Source organism: Mustela erminea, chromosome 18 (assembly GCF_009829155.1).
Source record: "Mustela erminea isolate mMusErm1 chromosome 18, mMusErm1.Pri, whole genome shotgun sequence".
In the NCBI taxonomy this organism is placed as follows: Eukaryota; Metazoa; Chordata; class Mammalia; order Carnivora; family Mustelidae; genus Mustela; species Mustela erminea.
In genome coordinates, this window is record NC_045631.1 from 47,272,792 (window position 1) to 47,289,572 (window position 16,781).

The 16,781-nt window shown below is 58.6% G+C and overlaps 2 protein-coding genes across 4 annotated transcripts in view; both read right to left on the bottom strand.

Moving 5' to 3' along the window:
* Nucleotides 1-1,380: 1,380 nt before the first annotated feature.
* On the bottom strand, nucleotides 1,381-4,833 carry CD79B (CD79b molecule). Of its 2 annotated transcripts, none has more exons than XM_032321854.1 (6): nucleotides 4,681-4,833; nucleotides 3,959-4,006; nucleotides 2,791-3,093; nucleotides 2,424-2,542; nucleotides 2,130-2,171; nucleotides 1,381-2,018 (listed from the first exon to the last, which is right to left on the bottom strand). In XM_032321854.1, exons 1-6 carry the CDS (start codon nucleotides 4,742-4,744, stop codon nucleotides 1,920-1,922), a joined length of 675 nt encoding a protein of 224 aa, XP_032177745.1. In that variant the 5' UTR covers nucleotides 4,745-4,833; the 3' UTR covers nucleotides 1,381-1,919. The 2 variants fall into 2 exon arrangements, with proteins under 2 accessions (XP_032177745.1, XP_032177746.1); XM_032321855.1 differs by having other exon boundaries at nucleotides 3,959-4,003; nucleotides 4,681-4,832.
* Nucleotides 4,834-7,949: 3,116 nt separating this feature from the next.
* The window catches only part of SCN4A (sodium voltage-gated channel alpha subunit 4), a 44,704-nt gene continuing 35,872 nt past the window's right edge, over nucleotides 7,950-16,781 (bottom strand). Inside the window, exons 19-25 of one of the 2 annotated variants that reach the window (XM_032320278.1) lie at nucleotides 16,610-16,732; nucleotides 15,020-15,298; nucleotides 14,699-14,752; nucleotides 14,286-14,423; nucleotides 13,774-13,878; nucleotides 12,950-13,220; nucleotides 7,950-12,172 (exon numbers count right to left, since the gene is read on the bottom strand). In XM_032320278.1, the coding sequence (XP_032176169.1) occupies nucleotides 10,947-12,172; nucleotides 12,950-13,220; nucleotides 13,774-13,878; nucleotides 14,286-14,423; nucleotides 14,699-14,752; nucleotides 15,020-15,298; nucleotides 16,610-16,732 (2,196 nt within the window). In that variant the 3' untranslated portion in view covers nucleotides 7,950-10,946. The remainder of the gene's footprint in view (nucleotides 12,173-12,949; nucleotides 13,221-13,773; nucleotides 13,879-14,285; nucleotides 14,424-14,698; nucleotides 14,753-15,019; nucleotides 15,299-16,609; nucleotides 16,733-16,781) is intronic. The other variant, XM_032320279.1, reaches the window with a different exon arrangement.

Sequence of the window (16,781 nt, forward strand, 5' to 3'; positions counted from 1 at the left end):
TACGGCTCAAATCCTTCTCTGCCAACAGCACTGCCAAATGTTAGGAAAACTCAGTGATTCAAAAGTATTGGTCTTTTGGTAAAGCCAGGGCCGGTCCTAGACTCAGGGCAGCCCCAGGTCAGGGGAGACCCTGCTGGGGGGAGAAGTGAAGACACCCTCCCACCCCCAGCCCGGCTGCTAGGGTCCCTGGCGGAGGCAGGAGGACAGAATTAGCGCCACTATGCAAAGCAGCAGGAGAGGAAGGGCTCCAGCTCAGTGGAGGCAGATGCCAAAACAAACCATTTTCCTTGGGCCACCAGGAGGCCACGGAGGCCACGGAGGCCTTGCCCAGCATGGCTCCTGGGGAGCGCCACTGAGCCAAGCATACACGGAGTGCTGGGAACCCCATGTGCGGGAACCTTAGCCCCCCAGCCCCGCCCCCGCTGCAGGTCCAGGGACGTGGTGGAGTGGGGGAAGCTGGTAACAACTGGTGGGTATTCTTACTGGTTCCCACATGCTGGTCTTGCTTCTTCAGTTAAATTGGCACTTCCCTGGGGGCAGGGATTTCTCTGGCCTGAATCCAGAGCATGAGTGGCAAAGAGGTGTCTCCGGGTCCCCCGAGGTCAACAGGAAGCTGAGTGACACCTGGCTTTGCACGTGGAGGTTCACTGCTCTTAAGCTCCTAGCTGGGAACTGCTCCCAGTTACTCCTGTGGATGGCAGATTGGGGTCCTAGTTTGTAGGGCCCTAGGGATCATTTTGTAGGGACGTTGGGGCCTTAGAGGGCCTCTGATGTGTTGCTGGGAAAGGCTGAAGGAATCACCTAAGAACCCCCCCAAACTTCACCACCACAAAGCCTCCCTCTTTAGGGATCTCTCTCTCTTACATGGCTCTGGGTCAAACTTAAAAACAAAACTTTCAGGTGTGGTGGGGAGTAGTTTAACTGGAGAACAAAGGCCAACATGGGCAGCGCAACGCACAAACGGGGCTTGGGCAGGGACTGGGGGTATTTCAGAGGACTTCTCGCAGATGGAGGGCCTTCAAGGACAGTAGGATTGGGATGGGCGGGCGAGGGCAAGCTCTTTCAAGGCTGAGACCCCCTGCCCTCAAGAGCAGGACCCAAGTGCTGCTTGAGGGCTAGAGGGAATGCAGGATGAAGGCGTCCCTGCCAAAAAGGGCTACCAGCCTTTCTCCCATCTGGGCCCAGCTAGGGAAAGCCAGAAGGGCGTAACTGCAGACCCCAGCCAGACTTTCAGAGAGAAGCCTAGTGAGCCCAGGAGAGGTCCATGAGACCCATGGCAGTCATCCTCTCCCGCACCCTACAGGGCCTAGAGGCCCAAACACTTGTGCCCAGAGAGATACGCTAACCCACCCCATACCCATAGATGTCACAAGCCTGTGCGTGGTTTCTCGACACACTGTTTATTCCATGGGAGAATGGGATCACGGCTGGGAGCCCCCTGGGGTGGGAGAGGGAGGAGCCGGTGAGAGAGGGAGCGAGAGGGAGGGAGTGTGGGAGACGCATGTAGCCCTCTGTGGCCCATCTGTGGCCAAGTGGGAGGGCCCATGGCTTTTCCTGGGCTCTGCAGGAAGCTGGTCTGCCTGAGTCCATTCGCAGGTTCCAGACAAGCCTCTGCCTTCCCCATTCTGAACGTGGGCTGGACCCCCACACAGCACCCCCAGAAGTCTGGGTCCAGTCTATCCCCAGAGAACTCCCCATTCCAAATCACTGCCCGGCCCTACGGCCCTTCTGCTCCAGTCTCTGTGGCAAGAGCTGGGGACCAGGCGCCAGGGCGGGGGGGCAGGCAGATGCGGTGGGCCAGCTTCGGAGGCTGACCGAGGTCCAGGGGAGAAGGGACGAGCTGGGAGCTGGAGGCGGCTCTCACACAGTCAATGCAGGCCCGGCTGGCGGGGCCCAGGGGCGTGGGGAGGGCCGGCCCCTCACTCTTGACCTGGGTGCTCCCCGACTGACCATTTCACCTCTCCTGTCCGCAGAGTCACTATGTCCTCATAAGTGGCCGTCTGGTCGATGTTCAGGCCCTGGAAACACAGGACGGTGCTCAGGCCTTGACTCCCCTCTGACCACACCAGCGGACAGTGTCGCCAACCACCCCACTGCCCTCAGCGTCGTGGGGTCCCCCTCTGCCTTACCTCGTAGGTGTGGTCTTCATCCATCCCAGCCTTGCCGTCATCCTGGCGGGGCAGGGGATGGAGAACAGAGCGTTAGCTGCCCCCCACCCCATCCGCAACAGGGCCAGGCTGGGGAGGGCCGGGGAGACGGGGCCAGGGGTGACGGGTGAGGGGGTGAGGAGCACTCAGAACTGAATGGACGAAGGTGAGACTGCAGAGACGAGTCAATGGGTGGGCTCCGGGGCTGGGGAGATGGAGAGCCTGCCCACGTCTGGCCTGTCCCAGGGCCGCCCCCACCCCAGCCGCCGTGGTCACCTTGTCCAACAGCAGGAAGATGGGCACGATGATGAAAAGGATGATGAGCAGTGTCTGGATCATGATGATGCCATCTTTTAGTGTGTTCCTCCGCTTCAGCTGTGCCAAGGTGCTTAACCCTGTGGGGAGGTGGCGGGGGCGGTAGGGCCGTGAGGGGGGCGGTGAGGCTGGGGGCCCCCCTCCTTGGGCCTGCGCCCCTCAGGACCTCCTCAGTGGCTCTCCTGGGAGATCTACGGCCGTGGCCACCTTCACAGTGTGGCCCCCCAACCAGTGGGAGTCTGGGCCGGGGTGTGGATGGCTCTCCAAAGGCTCTGTGGCCCCGAGGCCCCCTGTCCGACCCTGGTGGGAGGACAGGCCCCAAACACACCCATGACTCGCAGTTCAGTGCTGCAGCCCTTGCTCAGGAACCCCTTTGGGCACTCCTGCTGGCAGATGTAGATGCCGCTGTGCTGGGAATGGATGCCTTTGATGGTGAGCGTGGCGAAGGTGTCGTTCCGGGTCTGCAGTATGTCGCCCTCTTCCAGCAGCAGCTTGGGCTCCAAGTCCATCTCCCGCTTCCGGAGCCAGCTCACGGTCCCCGGCTCCTCAGTGTAGCACCTGATTTCCACCGTGGAGCCCCTTTTCCGGGCTATGAAGCGTGGGTTCTGCCGGATGCCGGAGCAAGTGCTTCCTGAGGGTGCCAAGGCCAGGCGGTCAGCACCCTGCGGTGTGTCTTCCTCGCTGCCAGCCCCACTGTGGGCCCATCCCCTTGTGGCACTCCCCTGGCTCAGCGTCCCCCCTCGTCTGCTCCTGGGTGTGGGACAGTCATGAGGCAGAGGTGTGTGGGAGCTGGGCCACATGAGTGGCTACAGGCCAAACCACTGGGTCCCGCCCCTTTCCGACTGCCCCCACCTCAACAGTTGATTTTCCTTTAGAAGGGCTTTAGAACCTTCCTACACCTTTCCATGCCCATATGGCAGCATGATCTGGGCCTCACTCACTGGGGCCCAGAGGCCCATAGGACGGCCCCCCACCTTGCCTGGTGTTCCCACTTTCTGATCCCTAAACCTTCTTTCTCAGCTTGGCAAGCTCTCCCCACCCACCTGCTCCAAGAACCCCTCTCCTGCATCATTCCCAGTGTTCCCAGTGAGGGGCCCCTGGGAACCTCTGAGGCCCTGTGACCTGTCAGAGCCCCTAAGGTTACAGGCTCCTTCCCCTGCTGAGGCCGACTCCCCAACTAGACAGACCCAGCCTGAGTCCTCGGTACAATTCCCGCTGGCTTCCCCCCTTCACCCCGGGTTAAGCCATACCCCTTAGCTGCTGGGACTGGAGCACTTAGTCTAATGAGGGTGAGAGATGGCAGGAGGGGTGCTGGGGGGGCCCTCGGAGCCCACCATCTGAGATGGAGACCCTAAGGTAGCCTAGAGATGGGTATCCTGGCTGGGGAGATCCAGGGGGACAAGGGCACAGGGGCAGCCATGGGACAGCCCCTGGGACAGGAACCAGCACTGGACACACACATACTTGCCCCATAAGGGGCAGGGGAAGTTACTGACCTTTGGGATCCCGGTACTTGTCTTCTGTTTTGGCTGCGAGCGCACCTGCTGGGTGGGAGGAAGTAGGCGGGGCTGGCTCAGGGCTCCCCACTGGAAACTGGCTGCCCCACCCCTGCCGCCCCTTGCATTCCTAGACCCACTTCCTCCTCCCAGGACATCAAGGTCAAGACCTCTGAGCCCTCCCTGGCACCGCTCTGGAGAGATTGGAGTGGGGAAGTCACCAGAAATCCACCTCCAAGTCCCCCTTTTGCCTTTGGCCTGTTGGCTGGCCTTGAGCAGGCACCTAGAGGAAATCGGAGGAAAGTCACAACTGGAGGACTGTCCTGTCTTCCAGACCAGGGGACCATTTCTGGAATGTGCACATCCCAGGGTCTGGTTGGGGGCAGCGCCTCTCCTGTGTACCCCACCTTCCCACACACAATGCTCTCTGGGGACTGGGGGTAAACCATACTCCTCTCTTCCTTCCCAACCGCTCACCCCAGCTCAGCCTGACACCCTCCAAGCAGGAGAGGGGCTGGGACCACAGACCCCTGAGCCCATCAGCATGGTATCCCCACAGACCCAGGCCCCACAGCAGTCCGAGGGAGGCAGGAGGCAGAAACATGAGAGACAGAATGGGGAGGTTGGAGAGAGCAGGACACAGAAGGGTAGAAACAACCAAACAGCAGTGACAGAGAGTGAAACCCGTGGGCCTCGTTTGGGGGGTGGGGGTGGGGGCGTACCTGAAAGCAGCAGCAGCAACACCAGACAGTTGCTGGGCACGGGAGACAGCACCAGCCCGGCCATGGTCACCAATCCACTTCGGACTCCAAGCTGGTGACTAGGACAGACACTTCTGGGTGGGAAACGTGTAACTGCCTGGGCTGCAGCCTGTCCCCTCCCTGCCTCTTCCCCACCAGGCCCCTTCCTGCCATGCAAATTGGGACCCAGGGGAGGCACCAGCTCTCTCGGGACCCTGGGGGAGGGCTGGGCTCTCTTGTCAGCTGTGCAGCTAAGGCTCAAAGGACACCACAGTGGATGACCCTTGGAGGCAAGGGCCGCCAAGTCTCCCGAGGGGAGCTTGTGCTTCCCTCCCTGTGTCCCCACCCCACTGACGGTCATGTCCTGGGGTCCCCAGGCTTTCATTGCACAGTCTAGGTTCCCAGACCCTTAGCTGAACACATCTGGGGCCTGTGGGTGAATGTGAGCACAGCTCCTCGGCTCTGGGACAGCCAGCACTCTGCAGGAAAAGAAGCACCAAGGAAAAATGGAGCAGTGGTGCTGGGGGAGGATTGCTACGTGCCTAGTCCAGGTTCCCAGAGGGCCCAGAGTGCGGCCTCTCAGTTGGAGTGTAGGCAGCCATGGTGGGGATTGATGAAGATTTGACCCTGGGGAGGAAGGGAGCCACAGAGGTTCTTGAGCAAGAGCCAGATGTGGTAGCTACTTGGGAGAAGACATAGTCCAGACCCTGGCAAAAGGCCTCCCTCCTTCACTTGGTGAGAGAATTTGCTAGAAGCTGCAAGAGGGGGTGGACTTAGGTAGAGAGAGCTTAGAAAAAACCTACCACTCAGCAATCAGGGGACTCCCAGAGAGTTGTCCAAAGCTCCCAGGTCTGGGGTGGGGGACAAGAGACTAGTGTGGGGAAAGCTCCAGGTTCTGACACTCGAAGCCTCTCTGGCTTTATCTTGCCAGTCAGTAGAGTGGTGGATGGAACCACAGTGTTCAGAAACTTGTCTGAGTTTCTGTTTTTATGTCCCTGGGTCAGACACAACTTTGGCACCTTGGGGGCTGGGGCTGCCCTTGTGCAGTGCACAACCTGCACAGCCACACAAGGCAGGCTTGCATACCTCATACACAAGCTCAGCCCTGCAGCTGAGCTCACTCTTAGTTTTATGTCTCCCCCCTTTTCTCTCTTGTCCTCTCAATCCCTCTCTTCTCCCAACTCCCAGGAGGGGAAGAAAGAGGCTGAAGCCTATGTGTCCTCTGTCTACATCTCGTTCTCCTGCCACCCTCCATTTTTCAAGCAGCCTATGTTACCAGAGGGTCTGTTTGGGTTCAGAGAGATGTGGACCTGCTCCATGCCCCAGGGTTGGCAATGAGCAAGACAGGGGTCTGGGTGGTGCCCCCTCAGTCCTGGTTGCCACGGGCCTTACCTGGACGGTATGGGCCACTGCAAAGGAGTGTCAGCCAGGACCAGAGCTATAGAAAACAGGGACAGAAGGGTTAAGCTTTCATCCAAGAACAGCTCGTTCCTCGCAGTCCCCAGATGTTCTCGCTGTTTCCAGATGTTCCAAATGGAAAAAAAACCAACAAGCCAACAACATTTCTCTGAAAAGGTGTCAGATGTTCAGTTCACAGAACAAACAGCCCAGGAATATAAACATCACCTGAGGTCAGCCTGGGGACCACAGGCCCCTTGTGCGGGGGCAGTGAGGGGGCGGGGGTGGTTGGTTGGAGACCCCACCCCCAGAGGAATGGGGGAAATCCAGGGGTTTTTTCCTTTAGCAAAATACTTCCTCACAAGGGAGACCTTGGTTAGCTTCGGACCTAGTGCAGCCCCAAATTTGGGAAGATGATCGGGGAAGGGTTGGGGTACACTCGTGTGTATGTGCATGTGACTGCTCACACGGCGTGTTGCCTGGGCTGCCTGGTGTGGACTCTGCTCAGGAGCTGGGCCGAGGGCCCAGGGTGACTACAGGGGGGCACGGAGGTTGGGGGGCAGATGGCATTTTCCAAACACATCCACACACCCCCATCCCCTGTGGGCTGGCATGCAGATGTGTCCTTTGGACTTCATTCCCATTCATGCCTGGCAGGGATCCATTTTCAGAAGTGGGTGGAAGCAGTGGGGCCCCCACCGCCTGTGGGGTTATTTGTCACAGCTGGGCCTGTGCTGTTCCTTCTCCGATGACAACAGCACAGAGCTCTATCTGGGGTCGTGACGCCTTTTCTTTCTTGGAACAGGAGGCCCCATAAGCCCATTCCTGCCTCTGTCCCCAGCTACCCTGGGCTGCATACCCGACACTTGGCTGCCTCCACCTCTGCTTTCCAGGAAGGCAGCATTGAGACAAGAGATGGGGGTGGAGGGAGAGGGGACAAGAGGCTTAGGAATTGGAGTAAGCAAGAGGTCAGGGACCCCCAGCACTGCTGGAGAGGGTGAGAGAGGGCAGAGTCTCAGTTTGGAAGGAGGGGCTCAGACCAGTGCCTCTCCCCCTCAGTCCACTCTGCCTGGCTCTGCTGGGCTTGCTGTTTTGTGGGCAGAGGGTGGAGGCCCACTGGCTAAGAAGGAGGTGGGTTTGATTCCTGACCCTGCAGCCTACCAGCCAGAAAGCAGACCCAGGTTTGATTCCTGACCCTGCAGGGTACCAGCCAGAAAGCCGACCCCTTACCTGGCAGTTCTCATTGAGGAGTGGTCCCACCCCACCCCAGGGGGCAATTGCAAAGGCACTGGGGCCAGCTGATAGCAGATGGAGGGGATGACTTTGAAATATTAGCTTGTGCTTTTCATCTAGTATTTTGCCTCTTTTCCTCCACTATTCAAGGCTCAGGGGAACAGTGGGTCAGGGCTCCTTGTTAGCTCTCCTGTCCTTGGAGCTGGAGAAGCCCCAGGCACAGTATGGAGAAACTTAGATTGGGAAGGAGCACCCCCAACCCAGGGAGTGAGGTCAGTACCCTGGTTAAGGGCTCAGAACCCTACAGAGATGCTGAACCCCTCTCCCCAAGTATAGAGCATAGCAAGGAGGGAAGGGGCCTCAGGAATATGGCTGAGGGACATCAGGGTGGCCTGTGGCAGTGCTCCCCAGCCAGCACAGGGTCCATGTAACCTTAGGACCCAGGAAAAGAGGGTGTAGAAATATTGTAAAGTACTAAGTGTTTCCTCATTTGTGCAAATAAAGCTTTGGACGTTAGAAATCAAGTTGTAGAAAACAAAATTATATATAAAATTGTATTTCACTCACCAGGCTTGCAGACTTAGCTCACTATGTCATATTACTCATTATCACAGGTCTAGGGGACCCTGGGCTCTCTGAGGTCAGAGTTCAGAGGTCAGGTCCTCTGCAGACAGTATCCCTAACTGTGGGGAGGGAGTGTTCACACCATGGGTCCCTCAGGCACCTTGGGGCCTCTGGGGGTGCAGAGAAGAGAAGGGGGCTTCCAGAGAGGAGGGGCTGGGGCTACTGGGTCCGAGTACCATTTCCTGGGCACCATCATGGGTGGGGGAGGGACTGCGGCGCTGCCTGTTGGAGAGCGGCCCACGCCCCCTGACCTCGCCTGGCCTCCTGATAAGAGGTTGGAGCTGTAACCTTAAAAATAAAACTGCCAGTTATCTTACTGGCAAAAGACGGCTTAATTCAGGAAAGCAGAGAATTGCCACACCACACAAGCAAACCGGGTAAAACTGGAGGCACCGCCCCAAAGAGGAAGACAGGCTCCTTTATAGAGGAAAGGGGAGACTGGGAAGGCTGCTGTAAACGAAAAGTCCATTGGAGTGAAGTGAGAGTTGGAAGTATGGTGACTTCTTATTGGCTGAGCTGTGAGTGTCTGTCATTGGCTGGGCTGTTGCCGGGGAAGGAGGAAAGTCTTTCCTTCCCCTGCCAGACAGTAAAATAGTAGGTACATGCAAGGTCCATTTCTTCCCAATGGGTCTGCAATTGATGAGAAGTGATGGAAACTGAGAGATCCTCCTGCTGAACCTCCTGACTCCGTTTTAGTGAGGTTTCCCTTTATTAATTTTCAAAGTCCAAGTCTCCTTTTGGAGGGGGTCAGGAGAGAGCCGGACTGCGCCAGAAAGGGAGTTGGGGCCCTCCTTATCTTGCCCTCTACCCACATTGAGGCTCCCCAAGTCCTCCCCATTTTGGCTCCAATCCCCACCAGCCCTTCTTGCCTCTTGCAGCCCTCAGACCCTGTCAACATCCGCAGGAGGAGGTGCAGAAGGAAGAAGCCTGCAGGTGAGGCACGGGGATTGGGGGGTGGGGGAGGGTTGAGGGGTGGCAGGTTTATTATAAGAACTGTACAAAGGAGCCTGGCTTGGGTCTGTTCCCTCCCGGACAAAGTGGGGATGGATGTAGGTGTGGACGGGGGCCACAGGCCAGGGCCAGGGGCGGGGTGGTCTCTGTAGTCTCCATGCAGTCTTTGGGTGAATATCCAGTTCAACAGATGCGGAGGCTCTTGGGGACACCCCAGTTTGGGGGAAGGGCAGGGGACAGGGTACTGGTCAGGGAGGAGGCTGCCCTCTCTAGGATGCATCTTCTGAAGGAAGAGACAGACGGTTGTGGGAAGGTAGGAATGGGGCTTCCTTCCATGGAGGACACAGGCAAGAGACAGGGAGCAGGGCTGAGGCAGTGGGTGTGATGAAGGGAATAGGAGGAAGGGACAGTGGTTGGCCGGGAGGCCAGAGAGTCAGGCAGACAGAAAGAGAGGCTCCAGCCTGTGGGCACACGCACACGCGCGCAGACACACACACACACATACACAGACCCACACCCACAGCCACATTGTTTTGGAGGTTTTGCTGCTTCCTGAGTTTTAATCAAACTGTTCGCAAGAAACAAGAAAGAGAAGAGGAACTAAGGCCAACGGGGACTCAACGTGCAAACCTTACCATGCACGTTCACACTCATTCACACACTCACAGCACAGGCACACCCCATGGACAGGACTGCACAGGACATACACACGTGCACACTCGTCAGACTACAGGGGCACGCGGACACTACAGACAGCACACACACACAGTGCTTTGAGGACTCAAATGCACACACAGCTGTACACACAGGCATGAAGCAGACCCAAGGTACACGCACAAGTGAGTAAATCCAGTGATGCCTGAGGTGTCTCCATGCCTCCTCTGAGCTCAGCCTCCATCTGTTCTCTGGGAGCCGAAAAGGCCTGGCGTGGCCATGCCCGGACCAGTGGTGCCAATAAAAATGCTGCCTGGTGTGCCAGGCAGCAGGAAGTTGGAAGGTTGGGCCCGAGCCAGGGGAGCTGCGCACATCCCGGTGTTGAAATCTAACACGGGCTCCAGGACAACACTCTTAGGATCACTTTGAGGATGGGGACAGGAGGATGAGGAGGGACGGAGAGAGGGGTGTGGCAGGGGCTGAGGGGATCTGGAGGCTGGCTGAGGCTAGAGAGACCCTGTGGTGCTAAAGCGGGAGGGAGGGAACAGAAACCTACCCCCAGGCTCCAGGGTCCCTGCCCCTGCCCCAGGTCTGGGTGCTCTGGCCAGGGAAGCCTCCAGGGCGGTGATACGGCTGGCGGGACCCCACCTCTGTCAACCCTCCATGCTTCCTAGAAGAAGATCATTCTTGAGGGGGACCCTCCCTTCTGCTCTTCCCCCAGGGGACGGCCGGGGGAGCCAGGGGCTGCACAATGGACAAAGCAGGGCATGGTTTCAGGGGCCACAACCCCAGCCAGATGCATCAGGATCCAGTGGCCAACCAGACTCAGGGAACCACTTGTGGACCAGTGACATTTCTCTTCTCCAGTTAACTTGTGGTCTGGAAGGACGTAGCTGTATCCCAGGCAGGGGAGGAGGGCTGGTAGGCTCTGGGTCAGGAGTCTGCTCCCACTGAGGTTAAGACATCTTTATCCGGGAGAGGCCTGAGGGGCCTGAGCCACTTCCTGGGGAGAGGCCTATAGCCCTTAAGACTCTGGTGGAGGAGCGCAGCTCATCCCTCCACTGTAGGCTGACTCCTCCCCAATGTGGGGGGCAGAGATTTCTGATGTTCTGACCTCCCGCAAGAGGAGAGGCAGCAGGGCCCATGAGGAGGTGAGAGCAACTTGAAATGAGAAACCATGGACGCGGGGAGAGCCTCAGGCCCAGGGTGGTCTCCGAGTGCAGTTCCCATTTTCCACGGCCTGGGGGGTCAGCCCCAGTGTGGCCAAATCCTGTCCCAGCCAGGGAGCCGATCAGCCGCAGACTCAAAGCCTGCTCCCTCAGTGAGCAGGCACCGTGAGGGTTTTGGGGGGGCTGTGCCAGGCTCAGCGGGCCACCTCGCTGCTGCTATTAGACGAGAGACTCTTTGACCCCCGGGCGCACTGTCTGCCCCAGGGGTGGGGAGGGAGGGAGGGCAGCATCGGAGGGGCTGATGGGTGTGAGCCCGATGGCCGATCCGGAGTCCCCCGTCGAGCCCCTGTCCTCACCCGTGCCCGGCACGCTGCTGTTCCCATTCTCTTGGCCATACATCCTGCTCATGGTGGTGGCAATCAGGCCCTCCTTCTCGGGGCCACCGCCCCCGCCGCCATCCTGGCCGTGGCGGTACATGTAGGATGCCTGCTTCACCGTGCGCTGGAGCAGGTGCCGGCGGTAGGCCCTCTGGATCTTGATGGCGCACACCTCCTCGTGCTTCCTCTTGAGGGTGGTGGTGATGGGCTCATAGGAGACCTTGGAGGGGTTGGCGGCCATGAACTTCTCCTCCATGGTCTCCTTGAGAGCGTCCATTTCCCCAGAGTCGCCTAGGACCTCCTTGGTGAGGGCAAAGAGGATGTCCAGGCAGTGGATTTTGTCCCCTGGCACCATGGGTAGGTCCAGCGTGATGAGCTTGATCTTGTTGGGCTTGGCGATCCTCAGTGGCTCCTGCAGGGTGTCTACAAAGTCCGAGAGGCGGCTATAGTCGATGAACTGCGTGGCATCGGGGTCGAACTTCTCCCACGTCTCATAGAACATCTCGAAATCGTCCTCGCTGAGGGGCTCGCTGCTCTCCTCGGTGGCCACGTTGAAGTTCTCCAGGATGATGGCGATGTACATGTTGACCACAATGAGGAAGGAGATGATGATGTAGCTGCAGAAGAAGCAGATGCCAATGGAAGGGTTGCCACAGTCACCCCTGACACTGGTGCCCGGGTTCTCGAGCGTTGGGTCACAGTCGGGGGGCCCACTGTTGAGTATGGGGTTCAGGAGTCCGTCCCAGCCGGCTGATGTGGTGATCTCAAAGAGACAGATGATGCTGTTGCCAAAGGTCTCAAAGTTGAACATATCATCGATGCCCGACTCCTTCTTGACATAGGCAAAGTTGGACATGCCAAAGATGGAGTAGATAAACATTACGAGAAAGAGGAGGAGGCCAATGTTGAAGAGGGCAGGCAAGGACATCATGAGGGCAAAGAGCAGAGTCCGGATGCCCTTGGCCCCCCGGATCAGCCGCAGGACACGCCCGATCCGGGCCAGGCGGATCACTCGGAACAGTGTGGGTGACACGAAGTATTTCTGGATCAGATCGGAGAGCGCAAGGCCTGCAGGGAGCAAGAGTGAGGAGCTCTGTCCTTGGGGTGGGAGGCGGGGTAAGGGACCAGATGCGGGGGGAGGGGGTCGGGGGGCATGGGGAGCTCAAGGGAGCCTGGCCTGGTGTGCTATTCCCCAGAAGGGAGCAGGAGAAGCACAGCCTAAATGGCCTGACCGATGAGGTTGGGCTCTCCAGGGTCCTGGGCGTGGGAGCTCTGCTTCACCCTGACACAGCTGGAAGGAGGTGAGATATGCCCAGGCTGATGGGGTTGAGGGTAAGCCGACTCCCAAGGCTGTTTGTAGAAGCCCCAGGTGAGACAGAGGGAGGACAGCTCTGTGTGTGACTCTGAGCCTAACTTGTTTGTGACTCACCTTCCTCACCTGTAAAGCAGAGGTGGTAACAGCACCAACCTCCTGGGATAGCACAGTGTCAGGCAAATCGTAAATGATCAATAAGTGGTTAGTTGCTATCACACTGATACACGTTTGTGCACTTCTGTGTGTATGGATGCTGGAACCATCTGTCTTCCACTAGGCACCTCGGCAGCCGAGTGTGCATCTACTGATGGGGCAAATGATTTTAGGAGCCTGTCGTGGGTGTGCAGCTGACATTCTGCCTGTGAGCCCGGCCCATGTGCTTTCTGGGCATGGTGTGGACGCCAGCAGCCTATGCACGTGTCCATGTACATGCGTGTGCGAACTTTCCAGGTGCAAGGGCAGGTGTGTGAGCACAAGGACAGGAGCCACAGGCCTCCCTGGGTGGGTCTGCCCAGCCCAGCCCCGCTCACCCACGATGGACAGGATGACGACCACGAAGTCGAAGATGTTCCAGCCCACGGTGAAGTAGTACTGGCGCAGGGCGAGCATCTTGAGCACGCACTCGCCAGTGAAGATGATGATGAAGACCATGTTGATGTTGTACAGGATGTCCACCTTGAGCTGGCTCTGGTCGTCTGTCTCCACCATCATGGTGACCATGTTGAGGCAGATCAGGATCATGATCGTGATGTCGAACACCTGCTTGGTCACGCAGTCATACACCATGCCCTGGATCTTGTTCTGCAGCACGGGGAGGGGTGCAAGGGTGTGGGGGGTGGAAGTGGGGGGCAGTGGTTAGGACCCACATGGTATGGACAGGCCAGGGGCATGGGGTGACACACAGCATGACAGAGGGGTGTCAGGACTCGTGGTAGAGTCGGCCATGGCAGGGAGGGGAGACCTGTCCAGACAGGATGTTCTGGGGGTTCCATGAGCTGCTTCCTCCCTCCAGGACCCTTTCTCCCCTCAGGTTCCCCCGGCAAACTCTCTTCCTGCTCCTGAATTGTTGCTAACATGGGAGGGTGTCTGGACATCCTCTTCTGCCCACTTCTAGGGGCCTCCCTCCCACTAAAGGGATGGGCAGACACGGTGGGCTGTGCAAGGCCAGGTGAGGGGCAAACCAGTGGCTGGGGTTTGAGGCCACTGCTGCCCCAGCCTCACCCCAGGTGGCCCCAGCCCCACAGTAGGGACACTGCCTGGTGAGCAGGGGGCAGCCTGCATTTGGTCCCCATCGGCCCCCTTGGGTGGAAGGTTCATCCAGGCTGTTAGGAGGAGGGGCTCAGAGGGCTGGTACCTGGGGCCGGGGAATTGGCTTCTGAGGCTTCTTGGAGCCAAGCTTCTTCATGGCATTGTAGTATTTCTTCTGTTCCTCTGTCATAAAGATGTCTTTCCCTCCAAAGTATAATGGGATGGTGCCAGTAAGGTTGAGGGCCCCTCTCCTGTGTCTTCAGGGCCTCCCCACCTCAGGCACCACCCTTAAAGCAGCCCCCACACCAGCAAGGGGACCTGGAGGGGCCAGAGATAGGGGCTGAGGGAGGGGGGAAGGAGGGAGAGGCAGGGTCCAGGGAAAGGAGGGGAGGGGAGCGGGGTGACAGACAGAGTGTGGAAGAGGACCAGCACTGGCTCATAGCCTAGGCCAAGTCACTTTCTCAGAGTCGCCGGGGAGGATCTGAACCCAAGCTTGCCGCTTCAGTCATCCCACCAGCACCACACAGTAGGGGCTGAGGCGGCATGTGGGACTATATGAAGGGTCGGGGGAGCGAAGAGAGGGAGGCTAGAGCCCAGGGAGGGTGGGTGGATACTCATCTTCTTCTTCTGCTGGTTGAAGTTGTCAATGATGACACCGATGAAGAGGTTGAGGGTGAAGAAGGACCCAAAGATGATGAAGATGACAAAATAGAGGTACATGTAGATGTTCACCTCGTACTGGGGCTGTTCTTCCTTCTGCAGAGGCCACAGGACAGGACAGGATGGGACAGCCACAGGGTGGGATGGGTTGGGACGGAGAGGTTGGGGGGCATGTTGGCTTCTCCCTGCTCCCCATCTCACTGTTGGCAGGAAGGGCATCCTGGGACCCAGAGATGGACCCTTCTACCCCTCAGGCTGTTGAGTTTGGGGGCTCCTCAGGATGTGGCATGGGGCCGGGGATGGTTGTGTTTCTGATCTGCACCCTCTCCCCTGGCTTGCTTGCCAGCCACATTTCGGTGAGCCCCACTCACCTCCCGGGAGTCCACCGCCGCATACATGATGTCCATCCAGCCCTTGAAGGTGGCCTGGGAGAGTGTGGTTAGGTTTGAAGAGAGGAACTGCTTCCCATTTCTACCAGCCATGAGTCTCCCTCCTCACCCTAGCGTGGTCCTCCCCAGACCCCACAGGGCAGGCATCACATAGAGACCAGAGAGGTCTAAATATTACCTCAGGGTCCCACTGCACCGGAAGGGGGGGGGCTCCTAACGAGGAGTAGCAGTGGGTGCAGGTACAGTAAGAATCTGGGAGCACTTCCATCTCAGTTTAGTGCAAGGGCAGCAGGTTACACTTACCACCTGTAAGAGGGAGAGGTAGCCTAGACCCACATTGTCATAGTTGACCTTGACGTTGAGCCAGCGGACCTGGCCTGTGTGCATAAGGCTCTCACAATCCGATTTGTTGTTGACCTCGGAGATGTCAAACCTCTCAGAGGTGGTGGTGTTGATGCAGTAGTAGAACTTGCCGGCAAACAGGTTGACACCCATGATGCTGAAGATGAGCCAGAAGATGAGGCAGACAAGCAGCACGTTCATGATGGAGGGGATGGCTCCCAAGAGGGCGTTCACCACCACCTGGGGGGCCGGGGTGAGGGCTTGTTGCCAGATCTTTACCCAGGCTCCTTTGGGACAGGGCTCCCCACTTTCACTAAGGGGACCAGACAGGGCTGGGCATGGTTATTCAGGGAAGGCTTCCTGGAGGAGGGTCGCTCTGAGCCAAGCCTGGGGGAGAAGTCTGCTGGGCTCTATGTTGGGAGTGGGGGTGGGGAAGTGAGGAGTAGGGTTGGGGTGCTGCTGGCCTAGTGGTTGAAGAGGGCTCTCTGCTTGGCTGGAGCTATCAGCCCAGAGTCAGGGCATTAGGCTTCTCTGGAAGCAGCCTGGCCACGGGTCACTAGGCAGGAGACAAACACTCCTTTCTTGGCCCCCATAGGAAACTCAGCCCCCGTGACCCGGCCCCCTGCTCATCCGTTCCTAGCATTAGAGACACAGATACAGAAAAGCCATCGGGGTCTTCAAAGCAGAAGGACTCTGTACCCCACCCCCAGCCCTGGCTGCACAGGCTAGCTTCACTCTGTCGGGTTGGCCTAATCTTGAGAATCGTCCTTTTCTGAGGAGAAGGTGTTTCATGACTTCCAGACAGAGTGGGCGGCACAGACCTGGTGATGCCTGGGGTGCAGCTCTATTCTTGGCCGGGGCACCAGCCAGCTGCATGGGCAGGTCATCTCCCCTCGGGGAGGAGGAGTCCCTGGTTCTGAGGCGGGAGGACCCAGCACTGGCTGGCCCCTTGCATGAACAGGAGGGAGCCCCTCTGGCTGAGGGCCCTGCTGGCCTACGACCAGCTGCTTCACAGACATCCTTCCCTGTGAGTGGGTCTTCTTATTCCCAACAGACCTCTCTTAGCTGGGGAAGTCCCAATTGTCTTGGCCAAATCTTCTATTATTTACTGTCACTTCTGTTCTCAAGGGCCTGATGGAAGAGTGGGCAGGCTCAGAGCCCAGGCCCAGGCCCTGCCTGCTTGTCCAGGTCGCAGAGTTCTGGTGGGCTGGGGTCTGAGGCCGGGGAGGGACATCTCGACACCCACAGGCCTGCCTCCCTTCTTCCTCCGTCCTAGGGAAGGAGAGCCCTTCCTAGGAGCTGATGCAGCCTCTGCTGCCCCCCAGCGGTGGCAGGGATGAGCTAAGGAGGGGCTGAGCGGTAGAAGTGGCATTTGGGTGGTATGGGAGGTTGTCTGGGGGGCCTCAAATCTGGCCTTCAGCAGGGCCCAGAGTCCCCGGCCTCTCCTCCCCCAGCGGTGGCTGGAGTACAGACCTGTGCTCACTGCACCCCGCCCTGCGGTGGCTGTTCCCCCAAACCCTAGGCCTCCTCAGAGCCCCCTTGGGCACCCACCCGCATGCCCTCAAATCGGGACAGTGCCCTCAGGGGACGCAGGGCCCGCAGCGTCCGCAGGGATTTGATGGGTCCCAGCTCCGAGTAGCCCAGCCAGTTGGCCACCAGACTGATGATGGAGACCTGCAGAGGGAGAGTGGGCTGGTCAGGGTGGCGGGACCTCCTCTGCCCC